This window comes from Heloderma suspectum, chromosome 5 (genome assembly GCF_057233095.1).
Source record: "Heloderma suspectum isolate Gila_16-S chromosome 5, 16-S_ref, whole genome shotgun sequence".
Classification (NCBI taxonomy): domain Eukaryota; kingdom Metazoa; phylum Chordata; class Lepidosauria; order Squamata; family Helodermatidae; genus Heloderma; species Heloderma suspectum.
The window spans coordinates 198,767,469-198,782,792 of record NC_139462.1 but is presented as its reverse complement, the minus strand read 5'-3'; the positions used below and the strand labels follow the sequence as shown (position 1 = coordinate 198,782,792).

Here is a 15,324-nt window from a genome sequence, read left to right as displayed (position 1 = left end):
AACGTTGTCCCTAACTTCAAAAAGGGTAAAAAGGAGGAACCTGGGAACTACAGACCAGTCAGTCTGACATCAATCCCTGGGAAAATTCTGGAGCAGATCATAAAGCAATCCATCTGGAAGCACCTTGACAACAATGCCGTGATTACTCGAAGCCAACATGGATTTGTCAAAAACAAGTCCTGCCAGACAAATCTGATCTCATTTTTTGATCAAGTCACCTCCCTTGTAGACCGTGGGAATGCTGTAGGCATCATATACCTCGACTTCAGCAAAGCTTTCGACAAAGTGCCCCATGATATCCTGATGAGCAAACTAGCTTAAAGTGGGCTAGATGAAACAACGATCCGGTGGATCCACAGTTGGCTACAGAATCGGACTCAAAGAGTGCTTATCAATGGGACCTTCTCAAGCTGGGGAGAGGTAACGAGTGGGGTACCGCAGGGCTCAGTCCTGGGCCCAGTGCTCTTCAACATTTTTATTAATGACTTGGAGGAGGAGGTGCAGGGAATGCTGATCAAATCTGCAGATGACACAAAATTGGGAGGGATAGCTAATACTTTGGAAGACAGAAACAAAATTCAAAGTGATCTGGATAGACTGGAGTGCTGGGCAGAAAACAACAGAATGGCATTTAATAGGGACAAATGCCAAGTTCTGCACCTAGGAAAAAGAAACCAAATGCACAGTTACAAGATGGGGGATACGTGGCTCAACCACACTACGAGCAAGAAGGATCTTGGAATTGTTGTCGATCACAAGCTGAATATGAGCCAACAATGTGATGTGGCTGCAAAAAAGGCAAATGCTATTTTGGGCTGCATTCATAGAAGCATCGCTTCCAAATCCCGGGAAGTACTAGTTCCCCTCTACTCAGCACTGGTTAGGCCTCATCTGGAGTACTGTGTCCAGTTCTGGGCACCACACTTTAAGAAGGATGCAGACAAACTGGAGAGGGTTCAAAGGAGGGCAACAAAGATGATCAGGGGACTGGAAACAAAGCCCTATGAAGAGAGACTGAAAGAACTGGGCATGTTTAGCCTTGAGAAGAGAAGACTGAGGGGAGATATGATAGCACTCTTCAAGTACTTGAAAGGTTGTCACAGAGAGGAAGGCCAGGATCTCTTCTTGATCATCCCAGAGTGCAGGACACGGAATAATGGGCTCAAGTTACAGGAAGCCAGATTCCGGCTGAACATCAGGAAAAACTTCCTGAGTGTCAGAGCAATACGACAATGGAACCAATTACCTGGGGAGGTGGTGGGCTCCCCCACACTGGAGGCCTTCAAGACGAGGTTGGACAGCCATCTGTCAGGGATGCTCTGACTTGGATTCCTGCATTGAGCAGGGGGTTGGACTCGATGGCCTTGTAGGCCCCTTCCAACCCTACTATTCTATGATTCTATGATTCTAACCAGAGCCAATCCCTTGAAAAAACCCAGGTAATCTTCCATTCACTTCTTTCATTGTCATGGAGAAATCCTCCAAGTCTGCTGAAGTTTTCTGAAAGCACTTAAACAAGAAAACTAGGCTGAACTTGACCCTACTAAAGTTTCACAGGACTGCCCAAAGTATGTATAAAATTAAACATGGTATCACAACTAATAACTGTTTTTAGGTATTTTATTGCTGTAAGCCACCTTGTGAGGCTTCTGCCCTGAAAGGTGGCCAAGAAATATTTTAAATAAATAAATAAACAAATAAATACCTTCCTGACCATCCGCTCCCATCGGTAGTTCATGCCCTGATCTCCTCTCGTCTAGACTCATCTCCTGTTGTCTAGACTACTGCAATGTGCTCTACGTGGGGTTACCCTTGAAGATGGTTCAGAAGCTGCAGCTGCTGCATAATGCAGTGGCTTGCCTGATCAAAGGCAGCCGCCGGTGTGATCACATCACTCTGGTGCTGAAGAGTTGCAGTGGTTACCAGTTGTTTTCCAGGCCAAATGCAAGGTGTTGGTTTTGACCTTTAAAACCTTATATGGTTCCAGCCCAGCCTATCTTAAGGACCGCCTCCAGCAACACCAGACAGGCTGCTCAACAAGAACAGCCTCAGATGGCTTTCTCTCTGTCCCATCAGCCAGGTCAGCTAGGCTGGTGAGGACGAGGGAGAGGGCCTTCTCTGTGGTGGCCCCCACTCTGTTGAACTCCCTGTCAGGGTGGAAACTGTGCCTATAGAGCCCCAGAGCAGTTCTGATTCTGAGGAGGATCAGCAATCTGTGGGAGAGGAGCCAGCTCATCCCTCACAGGCACAGCAACTGGCAGAGATTACCCCTGCCAGCATTCCTGAGATAGAATGGCCTTCTCTCTGTCCCATCAGCCAGGCAGCTAGGCTGGTGAGGACAAGGGAGAAGGCCTTCTCTGTGGTGGCCCCCACTCTGTGGAACTCCCTCCCTAGGGAACTCCGCCATGCCCCCTCTTTAATGAGCCTCCGCTGCACATTAAAACCGTGGTTGTTCAGCAGGCATTTGGGGTGGGTTAGGGTATTTTTTGAAATACGATGTTTTAATGTGGAATTTTATTGTTTTAAACTGTTGTATTATTGTACATCACCCAGAGTGGCCGGGTGACCAGCCAGATGGGCGATTGAGAAATTTAATTAAAAAATAGATAATGGTCAGAGATTAGTAAATTGCACTCAGCTGTAGTAAACGGATTACTAATGGTCCGTGATAATTGCACCAGTGGCACCTTCTCCAGGGCACTCAGTGTGCGCGCGCGCACACACACACAAAGGCAAATCGTTATCATCATCATGAAAAATCAGTATATTTGCAGATCCTAAACAAATACACAAATTGACTTGCCATTATGTCACACATATGGGACAATTTGTTTTCTTTTCTTTTTAAAAACATTTTGCTTAAAACCTGAATGCCCAAAGCCCTATCCCCAACTTCCTGTCTTTCTCTCTATCTGGGAAAGTTATGTATAACCTTTATTTGGAAAGGCAAATTCAATCCTATAATTTGAAACAACCATCAAGCTAGTATGGCTAGAGAAATATCCATTGTAGTGGCTGAGCCAGAACTATCAAGCTAGTATGGCTAGAGAAATATCCGTTGTAGTGGCTGAGCCAGAACTATCAAGCTAGTATGGCTAGAGAAATATCCATTGTAGTGGCTGAGCCAGAACTATCAAAGACAACCAGTTTGAATCAGACTTCGGCATTCAGGTTAAAGGACATAAGGACATAAGCAGATGGCTTGTACCAGGGGAGGGCAACCTGTGGCCCTCATGATGTTTTGGCCTACAACTCCCATCAGCCCTAGCCAGCATAGTAAATAATGAAGGATGATGGGAGTTGTAGGCCAAAACATCTGGAGTGCCACATGTTGCCCACCCTTGTCTGATACCGAGTCGGACCATTGGTCTCTCTCGTTCAATATTTTCTACACCAGAGGTGGGCAGACCTTGGGCTGGCAGGGTCTACTTTTATTTTTTACTACAACTCTTTGGTCCACCAGCAAAACCAGGTGCAAAATAATGGAGGTGGAGCTAGATGCAAAATAGTGGTTCAGAAGGAGCCAATTACCTCTGTCACATCCCATTGGACATTATTTGGGATTACCTGTATATACAGTACAACTACATCTAAGTTGCTACAGATCAGGGATTCTAATAGAAAATATTAAAACTGTCCACTAGAGCTGCACAAAGACCCACTCAAAGCCAATCAATTTATATTTTACAAGTGAGGAACAAAAGACTGTTAAACTCTTCATAGTGAGAAACCCTTGCTGATCAGCTGCAAATCAAACAAAGATCAACCAGTAGATTCCAATCTACCGTCTGCCCACCCTTGGTTTACACCAACTGGCAGCGCAGTTCTGCAGGGTTTCAGTCAGGGGTCATTCCCAGTCCCACCTGGAAATGTTAGAGACTGAAAAAGATAGTTAGAGGGAGCAATCCTATGGCTTTCTAGACATTATTGAAGGAGCCATAGGATACTGGGGATTCCCCGCTCCAAGGTCAGAGACAGCGCTCCGACCTCAGGAGGTGGAGTCAGAGATCCGAACCGCCTCTCCTGTCCCCTTGCAGCCGGCATGAAAAGAATCGTGCCGGCTGGCCTCCGAGGTTGGAAAATCAATCTCGGAGAGGGGGAAAGGGGGGCATTCCGGTGGGTGCTGGGGAGGGAGGAGATCAGAAACACCAGGATAGCAGCTATCCTGAGGCCTCTCCAGCCTGCTTCCCTCTCCCTCTGAAGTGCCGTTGCTAGATGTAAATAAAGCCCATCTAGCGAAAATAAAGCCCATCTAGTGAAAAATGCAGGCTAGGAGGACAGGGGGGTGAAGATCGCCTCCTCTACTCCTCCCGCCCTGCATTGGATAATTGGAAGCCTCCAGGTTTGGGGGTTTCCAGTCATTGAGAGCACAATTGATAGGACTGCGCCATTAGTTGAACTACCTATATTTGTCTCATTCATATATATATATATATATATATATATATATAGTTTCCACAGTAATTATTATTATTATTATTGCTGAGATGCAATGGGTGGCTCTTGTGCAGAATGATAAACTGGAAATGAACATTCTCCTGTTTCATTTAAAAAGCTGACCTACACTTATCTCATCCATAAACTGGTTTCCTCCTCTTGTCATCCTCGGCTTCCAACCCATTAGGAAGCAGCATAAAGTTGATGAGTAGTGGAGGCATAAACTTTTGCTGTTTGCCAGTCAGTTTTCCTTACTGACAATACAAGGAAATGTACAATTGTCACCAATGGTGATAAAGTCTTGTATAACATTGTTGTGCCGACAATTAAGCTAGGTCTATGTAAACAAATATGTGCAATGCTTGCAAATTTTATAATTTTATGGGATGTCTAAGACTAGGATAAAAAGAAAAACAGCTACTCAAAATATTATAAACAAATTGACAGCCCAGACGTAGAACAGCATCTAAAATTATCTCCTGCTTTATAACTATAAAGACTGCCTCATCTCTCTCTGTGGTCTATGGATAAAAAGAGCCCATGTGCTTTGCCTAGGATGGGAAACACTTCTGGGAACAGCTGGATTTTATATTTTTAAAAATGGAGGGTCCAATATTCTTCCCTTTCTTCATCCCAGCAGCCCGAGGAGCAGCTCCTTCCTGTAACCATCACATGACCTGCAGAGCCTAAAATGAATGTCTGCAGATCCCACCTCCCACATTTCATCGTGGACTCTGCACATGCAGACAATGTGACTACGCCATCAAGTCGGTTTTCCCCCTCCTCTCTTCCTCCTTTTATACCATCTTGTTATAAAAGAGAGCTGGAGATCCCAAAAGGTTGCATATTTTTTGTTATTTTTTGGTTGGCCTAATAAAAGTATTACACTAATATGGGTTTTGGAATTTTTCTTATGATCAACACAGCTACCTTTGCTTTTTGTGAATCATATGCATATATATATGGGATTACATCCTTCTGAATTCTGTGGGACTCACTTCTATATAATCATGCAGAGGGGCAGGCTGCAGGTTACATTGCTCTCCCTGCAGTTTCTCTCCCCTGTTCTTTCTTATGTACCCATATACTGGATCTAAAAAATGCATCTACAGTAGCTGAATTTCTATTCACTTTGATACTTTCAACTTAATTTTTTTTCTACCAGCATGCTGGGACGTGTAGGCCTTTCTTCGGTCTAAATATGCATAGGATTGCACCCTTCAACTGTTTTTTGCTCATCATAACTCCCTAGCCCCTGCATCCAAGGCCAGCCTTCCCATTAGGCAGATTGAATCCTTTGCTCAGGCAGCACATTGCAGGGGGCAGCGGACCAAGCACCCACCTGCTACTGCTGGCTGGTTGCCTGCCTGCCTGCTACCGCTGTGGCTAGCTTCTTGGCCACCTCCCTGTCCCCCATTCCCACCACAAAAGGACCCTGGGTACCTTTCCTCCTGGCTGCCACTAGCATTTTCTTGCATTGAAGCAGGACGGCCCTGGCCAGCCAGCAGTCCTTATTCTATGAATGAATATTCTTCAATCCAAGAAAAAGCCACTGGCTCAGCAGGGCTCCTCAGCCACCATTGATGCTGTATCGAGATGGGGAGGCCGGCCAGGATGCTCGTTTTCCCTGTCCCACTTGCTCTTGCAGCCCAGCTTCCCTGCTCCTCTTCCTGCACCCTGTCTCTCCAATTGGTCTGCATTGGAAACACCGTATTGTGGTGGTTCCGGTCCTTTCTCTCCAGCAGGTACCAGGGGGTAGCACTGGGAGAGGAGGTTTCGGACCCGTGGCCACTCACTTGTGGGGTGCCACTAGGTTCCATCCTCTCCCCGATGCTATTTAACATCTATGTGAAGCTGCTGGGGGCTATCATCAGGAAGTTTGGGGTGTGGTGTCATCAATATGTGGATGACACCAAGCTCTACCTCATTCAAATCTTCACCAGGGTTGACCGTGGAATCCCTGTCTAAATGTCTGGAGAAGATGAGTGGCTGGATGGGGAGGAATAAGCTGAAGCTGAACCCTGACAAGACCAAGGTACTTTTGGTGGGAGACAAGAGGAGGTTGGGGGATGTTGACCTGGTGTTGAATGGGGTACGGCTACCCTTGAAAGACCAGGTCCAAAGCCTGGGGGTCATTTTAGACTCCCAGCTGTCCATGGAGGCTCAGGTGTCAGCTGTCAGCCAGACAGCACTGTACCAACTCCATCTGATACGGCGGCTGCACCCCTACCTTCCCGACCATCTGCTCCCATCGGTAGTACATGCCCTGGTCTCCTCTTGTTTAGACTACTGTAATGCACTCTATTTGGGGTTACCCTTGAAGACAGTTCGGAAGCTGCAGCTGGTACAGAACGCGGCAGCTCGCCTGATTACAGGCAGCCGCTGGCGAGATCACATCACTCTGGTGCTGAAGGAGTTGCACTGGTTACTAGTTGTTTTCCAGGCCAAATTCAAGGTGTTGGTTTTGACCTTTAAATCCCTATATGGTTCCGGCCCAGCCTATCTTAAGGAGCGCCTCCAGCAACACCAGACAGGCTGCTCAACAAGATCAGCCTCGGATGGCCTTCCCTCTGTCCCATCAGCCAGGTCAGCTAGGCTGGTGAGGACGAGGGAGAGGGCCTTCTCTGTGGTGGCCCCCACTCTGTTGAACTCCCTGTCAGGGTGGAAACTGAGCCTATAGAGCCCCAGAGCAGTTCTGATTCTGAGGAGAATCAGCAATCTGTGGGAGAGGAGCCAGCTCATCCCTCACAGGCACAGCAACTGGCAGAGATTACCCCTGCCAGCATTCCTGAGATAGTGATCCTAGCAGTGAGAAAGTGCGGGAGGGGGGCTTGCTGGACGCTTGACGCAGATGCAAAGAGAGACGAGCGATGGAGGGCGCGGAAAGGAGGTGTAGCACCCGTTTGGCGCGCAAGCAACAATTGCCTCCCGTGGACCCAAGGGAAAGAGGGGGGATCTCTCCCTAGCCCATAAGTTCTGGGTCTTCAAGTGACTCTCCTTCAAACGGGGATCAACTGTCTACTCAGCGCATAGGCCACTCTGCTGTTCCTTGCTTAGTCGCTGGTGATTAGTATCTGAGTCATTAAGTTGTAAAAGGATTAAAGCCTTGAAAAGAATCCTTCCTTTTGTCTGTGTCTTGAGTTGGCTATCGGAGTCTACTGAAAGAGGCCACTAGGGCGCCTCCTGACACTCCCTCCCTAGGGAACTCCACCATGCCCCCTCTTTAATGAGCTTCCGCCACGCATTAAAAATGTGGTTGTTCAGGCAGGCATTTGGGGTGGGTTAGGGTATTTTTATGATGTTTTTAATGTAGAATTTTATTGTTTTAACTGTTCTGTTGTTGTACATCACTCAGAGTGGCTAGGTGACCAGCCAGATGGGCGATTAATGAATTTAATTAATTAATTAATAGGAGAGGGAGATGCAGGATGCTGCTTACTGGCAGCAAAGAGCAAGATGCAACATCTTAGACGAGAGGAGCAAAAATATTTGAGCTGTGCTGCAGGTAACAGCCACATCTAGGGATGGGCGGATTCCCTACTTGCCGTTCCGCAGGGGAATCCGCCCATGGGGGGATGCGATCCATCCCTCCCCACGGAATCCATCCAGGCTCCACCCATGGAATCCCTCCGCTCCGCGTCAATCCTGTGGAGCCGGCTGCCAGCTCCGCATCGCTGGCGAATTTCGTCGTTACAGGTGCCAGCAGCCATTGCCGTGCCATATCGCTGTATAAGTAAGTCTCTAGACGCAAATGGAGTAGTGAGCGCCATTTGCGGCCATAAAGCTGGTAGATTAACCTAAATGCAGCCATTACAGCTGCATTTAGGCTAATCTACCAGCTTGATGGCCGCAAATGGCGCCCACTACGCCATTTGCATCTGGAGACTTATTTTTACAGTGATACGGTACGGCAACGGCTGCCGGCTGTATTGACATTCACCAGCGATGCAGAGCAGGTGGCTGGCTCCACAGGATAGATGTTGAGAGGGATCCGACCTGGACAGATTCCGCGGGGAGGCGGAGGTGAGTGCTCCATTCTGCCATGGACTCCGGGGGGGGGGGGGGGCGGATTCTTTAGAATTCCACCTCATTGGAGGCTGTGGCAGAATTCTCCACCATCCCTAGCCCCATCCTTTCCTTTCTGAATTTCTCCTGAGTGATGGAGATCATTGAAATAAATGTAGCGGCAAAGTGCTGCTCGTGCCATGCTTTGAATTAATGTCGTCCCATTGATAAGGAGCTGCGCTGTTGGCCTCTGTTTCTTTGCTTCATTCAATTCTTGAAAACCCTCCCATGGGGATTTAAAAAAAGAAAAGAATGCATTAGCCTCAAATTCCCTTAATTACTTCTTTTGTTCAGAATATTGTGCCTTGCACAGGCACCGATTCACTACTGGCAAGAGCAGAGTTTGACTTGCGTGGCCAAGCAAGCAATCTGTGACCATGTGAGTTACCAGCTCTGACGCCAAGAGAGATGGCCAAGAAGTGAGTATGAGATATTGGGAAGCTACCTGTCTCAGCTTAGTGCTAGATTCTTGAATTTAATTGGAAACTGTTTAAAGAGAAGCCCCATTAGCAAGGCTCTCCTTCGAAACCGGTTTTTAATCAAAATTGTGGGGAAAGCCACATGGCCAAATCATTGTCGTGGGTTGGTGCCTAGCGAAAATTATTCCTTTCTCAATGCATGGGTGGCATACACGTATGTGTGAAAACGGGGAATAAAGAATATGAGGATGAGGGATGTCTCCATATATTGGAGAGATGTCTCCAATCTAGCATAAAGCAGCAATAATAGATTTTTGTGAAAATGAACATATTTTTACTCAGTCCAATTCCAGAAGTACAGCTGGCACTCCAACATGCTGGTATGCCACTCCTGTGTCTACTCTAGTGCATATCTGCAGAATATTTACACATATATGCCTGTACATGTATAGGTACCTCTCCCCAGGGGCTCTGCCTCCCCAGGGTTCCTGATTATAGGAAAAGGTGCCTATACACTTACACTTGCGAGTAGACATGTTGCAGACATGCGGCAGCCCTGTGTGTTCACTGAATCCACAGAGCCGGAGCCACTGATACACTTCTGAACGTGGCTTTAGCAGTGGCTGTGTGCGTTGAGGTCCAATTGCTGCTGTGGTTGTGCTTATGATGGTGGCGGCTGTGTGGCAGTTGTTCCACGCACAGAACTCTGTATACACTGATTTTTGGCACACTGTTCTTGGAGCTCTTTTTCCAGACTCACAATTCATCTGTACATTTATTCATTTTATTTTCCTGTACTGCCCAATAGCCAAAGCTGTCTGGAAGGTTCACAAAAATAATAAAAATAAAAATAAACATTTCAAAAACATTTGTTGGGTGCAGAGCCCTGTATGTGCCATCAGCCTTCACACAGCTGTCCTCAAGAAAAACTGACAGACCTGTTTCGTCTTTTCCCTTCAGGTCTCTTTTTGTTTGATGCCAAAGTCCCATTCTTCATTTTAATGGCAAAGAGACTAAGGAAAATTGATCAGTATGAAGACTATCATGCTGTATCCAGTATTTAAACATCTGCTTTGAGATGTGCAAACGATACGCAGCTCAATAGAAGGTAACCATACGAATGTCTCTTTCTGGGCGCTCACAAGCTCTGCGTAGATGTCCTAAATTCCAGGTCTCATGCATACAGCATATATGCCTAGGCTCTGTGCAAAAGACCCTCTCAACACCTGGAGGGTAGGAACAACACCAGAGGTGTAATCCCCCTGCCTCCTCCACCCATTGATTAAGATAATCTTGCACAGGACTATGTTCAGCAGAGATAAGACTATGATGGACAGGAAATATCCCCAAGCAGAACACAGAGAAAACACATTATGTGTACAAACCCATATTCCTGCATTCAACAAGAGTAGGTGTAGCATTCAGTAAAATGATTTTTAAAACACAGGGAATTCCTGATGGTTTCTATATTATGATTCTGTATAGGCAATAGAAGGGGGGGAAAGCATGCACATAAGCAAAACATGTTGCATCTATGCAATGTGTGCATTTCTGAAAATCCTAAAAGATTCACAGCACAATTCTATACATGTTTACACAGAAGTTCCATTTAGTTCAGTTGGGCTTACCGTGGGATGAGTAGGTATAGGATTTCAGCCTTAGTTCTGTACTCAGGAGCTAATCTCATAAGAAATTAATTATTGCCTTCAAAGCAAGAAAAAGACCAGAGCCACAAAGCCGTAGAGAAAACCACTCTTTTATCTCCTGATGCCCCAAATGATATATTTCATCCCAATAGAACTGCCTGCTGTTAGTATGCTATTAATTTTACTTTGAGATTTCATCTAAGGAATATATGGTGAGGATAAGCATTGAAGACATTCTTCATTTAAAACAGCAGCAACAGACACCCTGACTATTTCTAATTTGCATATGTTAATTCAGGTATAAAAATGCACATTGAAATTGACAGGGTTAAATAACATTTGGCAGGCCAAAACATCAAACAGAAAAATCTTGTTGGGCTCAATATAATTTACAGACAAGATAATAGTAAACTCATTTTTTCAACATTCAAACTGGTATACAATTCAAATCACTACACTAAATATCTATTTGAACATCTGGATGCTCCTAAGTACGGTACAGAAAATCAGGGTTGCCGTTTCATACTAAACCATCCCCGTCCTTGGCAAAGATCCAATAGGAACTTACCCACTAATGAAAAAGCGCTGTGAAGAAATGAAATAAAAATCAGGAGCAAAGGAAGAGTCATTGTGAGTGAGTTACTACTTCTCTTGCCTTCCACCAGAATATGCCATGTAATGGGTTCTTTTTGTAAGGTATCTTGTTGAAGCTAGGAAGGAGGAAAGTCTTGCTCATTTCTGAGAACTGATAGTTCAGGGAGTGCATTCTGGTTGTCTAACGATAAGGAAGTGCCCTGCGACAGGGGGCATTTTGAAATAACAGGAATTCACAGTTCAAACCTTGCTTCCCTCAGCTAATTTCATGCTGAAGGAAAAAGGAAGGAAGAGCTTCCACAGAGCTGCAGGTGATAAAGTGATGAGTGCTCAGCAGATTTTATTTTTTCGCTGGGAACACATCCCATGAATGTGGGAAACAGATCAGTTATTCAGTTGCCTCCAAGAAGAACTTTTTGGCAAACGGGGAGCAGTAAAAAGACGACAACAATTTTTTGCCCTATAGTCAGGAGTAAAATTTTAAATAGAACTTGTTCCTACGGTATATAATAACGAGTGTAGAAAAAGAAAAGAGCCACTTCTTAGATCAGCCTTTCCCAACCTGGTGCCCTCCAGATATGTTGAACTACAACTCCCAGCATCCCCCAGCAAGCATGGCTGGTGATGCTGGGAGTTGTAGTCCAACACATCTGGAGGGCACCAGATTGCGGAAGGCTGTCTTAGATAAAGGCTGAAAACCTATACCCGCTTATCTGGAAGTTGAACTAAATGGGACTTACTTGAACTGTCCTGACTGGACTGAATGGGACTTACTTCTGGGTAGACATGCACAGGATTGCACTGTAAGTGTAATTGCATTACGTGACTTTAAGATGGGGATCATTTTGTTGTTGCTGAATTCCTAGTAGGTTGAATTGACAGGTTTTCTGTTACCACACCATACACCATCCTGACAAAAAGAAATTAAACTCCAATTTCTAAAAACCGAAAAATTTATGCAAACTATTTCATTATTTATTAAAACACTTAGGCCTCACCTTCCCATTCCATCCATGGACACCAAGTCAGCCTTAGTGGCCCTGGTGGACGACCTGCACTAGGATCTGAAACAGAGGAATGTGTTCTTGTTAGTTCTGCTGTATCTCTTAATGGCTTTCAGTACCCTTGGCCATGGCATTCCTACGGGTTGCCTGGCTGGGATGAGGTTGGGAGCCCTGTTCTATGACGGTTCTGGTCCTTCCTAGGCAGTAGGTTCCAGGTGCTGGGGGGGGGGTTATTCTGTAGGGTTTTGAGGGAATCCATCTTGTCTCCTATGCTGTTTAACAGCTATATGAAACCTCTGAGGAAAGCTGTCCAGAGATTTGGAGATCAGTGCCAGCAATATGCAGATGATACCCAACGCTCCCATTTCTATCTGGAGAGGCTGTCAAGATTTACCCCTACCCACGAGAGCTTCTCCAAAATGGAATTCAGCTGAAAGAGGTTCAACACTCCTGGGTCTACACGGCACTGCCTACGAAGACTAGGGATACTTGAGGAATTCAATATTTGCATATTCTGATGTGGACAGACTCGATCTGAACTTTCTGAACTAATGTGTGGGTTAGAACATAATTATCTTTCTGGTTTCGGACTTCTCAAAATTTTGCAAAGTAGTTCTCAGCAAAAAAATGCTTTTTGAAATGCATATTATAGGATAAAATGCATTTAGAAATGGATACTATGTGATAAAATATGTAACTCTGCATTTCGTGCAAAAATATGTTCAAAAATACATACGAATTTTCATGTGTTAAACAAAAACAATCCAGAGACTAACATTGAACAGGCTTAAGAAAGAACACATATGAAACTGACACTGATCGAAACAGATTGATCCTTCCATCCTCAAGATGACTGCTAAGAAACTCCAAGCAGTTCAAAATGCAACTAGTGGAAGTAAGCAGTGGGAGTAACCTGGAAGCATGTTACACCTGTGCTAAGAGATCAGCACTGGCTCCCTATTTGTTTCCAAGTACAATTCAAAGTGCCCATCGTAACTTTTAAAGCCCTACACAGCCTTGGCGTAGCTCAGGCTTCCCCAGCTTGGTGCCCTCCAGAGTTTTTGGACTACAACTTCCAGCATTCTCAACCACTGGCTATGCTGGCAGGTGCTGGTAGGAGTTTCCTACCAGCCCCAGTCCAAAACACCTGGAGGGAACCAGGTTGGGGGTGGCTAGTCTAGCTTAACCTTAAGAGAACATCTCCTCCTGCATAGCCCCCTCCGCCCCATGCCAGAGTCATCTGAGGGGGCCCTTGCTTTGAGTTCCATTCAGGGTGGCCATTTACACATCACCACAGAACAGGAACTACATCAGCAAAAAAGAGGGCACACATTTGCACATGCTAATTTCTATGCATAGATGCAAATTTTAAAATGCATAGAAAAAATGACTATAATTTTAATGGAAATATGGAATATCTTGCTATAGTGGAAAAGACTCTGACCAGGTGCCCTGTGAGGTGTGCCTCCTCAGTTTGCTGCCCAAGTACTTGTCAGGGTTGTTTCTGAGCACAGGGAGTGGAATAGCAGTTCAGATTCTGAAGGAGAACCGCCAGACATATCTTCCCAGGCTAGTCCGGACATGACTAGGCCAGCTTCTCAGGTTACAAATGCCCAGCTGGCTGAGGATGAGGGTTCCTCTTCACACACCCCTGTGAGAGACAGTGAACAGAAGAAGGGGGGTTGGAGAATCTGATCTAATAGATGCCAGGCGCAGGCACAGAGCAAAGAGAGAGAAGGCAGGGGTGGAACTTAGACGGTCTACCCAGTTGGCCTTGTATGAGAAGCTGCACTCAGAAGCCTCACAAGAGAGAGGGTCCTCCCCACCTTAAGTTAGGCTAGTGAAACCGCCTTGCTCTTCAAATGGCGGGCAACTCTCTTAACTTCCTTTTGAAGTCCCCTGAAGGCATTCCTTTGTAGACTGAGAATTTGCATCTGTATGAGCCTGTGAAGTAATGGATTAAAAGCTGTAGACTGAAGCCTCTCATCTGTGTTTGTCTTCAGCGTTGAAATAAAGTGGGGGCTCAATGAATCCTGACAGTACTAACTGTTAATGGGCAACTTAAAGGTCCCTGCTCTCCCCCTTCATACAGTTATCTTTAAAATAGATTGGACTGGAGAGCCCTTCAAATAGAGGACACCTTCAGACAGAGGACTGTTCTCTGTAAAATAGGACACTTGGTTACCATAAGGGGCTATTGCTGAAGCAACTCCCTCAGTGAGGAATTCCCTCCAGAGAAAGGCTAACTAGGCTAGCTCAGTATTTACTTTCAGAAAGTAGGTAAAAAAACAAGCCTTCCTGTTCCAGCAGGCTTTTGAGGAGTGAGGCCTCATTGTTGATTGAGCAGGTTTGTATTTTTGTGTTACTGGAATCTGCCAGTCAGGGGCTTAAAAAAATAATAATCTCGCTCTGCTGCTGCTGAATAGCTTATATCAGAGGTGCTGAATCTCTTTCAGCCCAAAGGGCCAAATTCCATTTTGGAACAGCTCTGTGGGAGTGCGGGGAGGGGCTGCATTCCAGCGGCAGGGCCAAAGGCAACAGGGGTAGGTCCAAAAATACCAAAAATATCAGCATATTTTAGCTTAAAGAGCAGACTGCCAGTAACTAAGCTTAGGAAATGCACTTCAACCTTTTAGACTGGGGAGTGGGGGATTGGGGGACATACTGCACAAAAGCTGAAAGCCACCAAACAATCAATGGTTGAGGGAAAGGGGATGGGGCCATTTGGGATCAGATTTCTCCCTTGAGCCTGAAGTTCTGCACCCCTGGCTGATATTATGTTTGCTTTAAAATGGATACTGGGTTTTTTTCTGTTTAGAATATAATGTTTGGAAGACTGAAAGCTTTATGAAATCATATTTGGTCTGGCTAGAAATTTTGGTAAAGAAATAATACAAAATTGTCTGGACTCTGGGAATATTCTTTTTACGATCTGGGGCTCTTATTTTTTTTGTCACACATTGAGGTAAATTTGCACAGTGTGTAAGAGCTATTTTAAACATCATGCTTCCTGTGTCAGCAACAGTGTCAACGGCGACAGCAAAAAGCTGCTCTCCTTCATGGAAGATACTGGTATTTCCTTCCCTGAGCTAAGCCAGCCATGGCTGTTGTTTTCCATATAAGTCAAAACATACATGTATTTGTTTTCATGCTTTAAAA

The 15,324-nt window shown here is 45.4% G+C and overlaps 1 protein-coding gene across 1 annotated transcript in view; it reads right to left on the bottom strand.

Moving 5' to 3' along the window:
* LOC146345054 (macrophage mannose receptor 1-like) overlaps positions 1-11,354 on the bottom strand; it is a 97,361-nt gene extending 86,007 nt beyond the window's left edge. Inside the window, exon 1 of the mRNA XM_084859002.1 lies at positions 11,136-11,354. Within this exon, the coding sequence (XP_084715128.1) occupies positions 11,136-11,196 (61 nt within the window). The 5' untranslated portion in view covers positions 11,197-11,354. The remainder of the gene's footprint in view (positions 1-11,135) is intronic.
* Between the last annotated feature and the right edge of the window lie 3,970 nt (positions 11,355-15,324).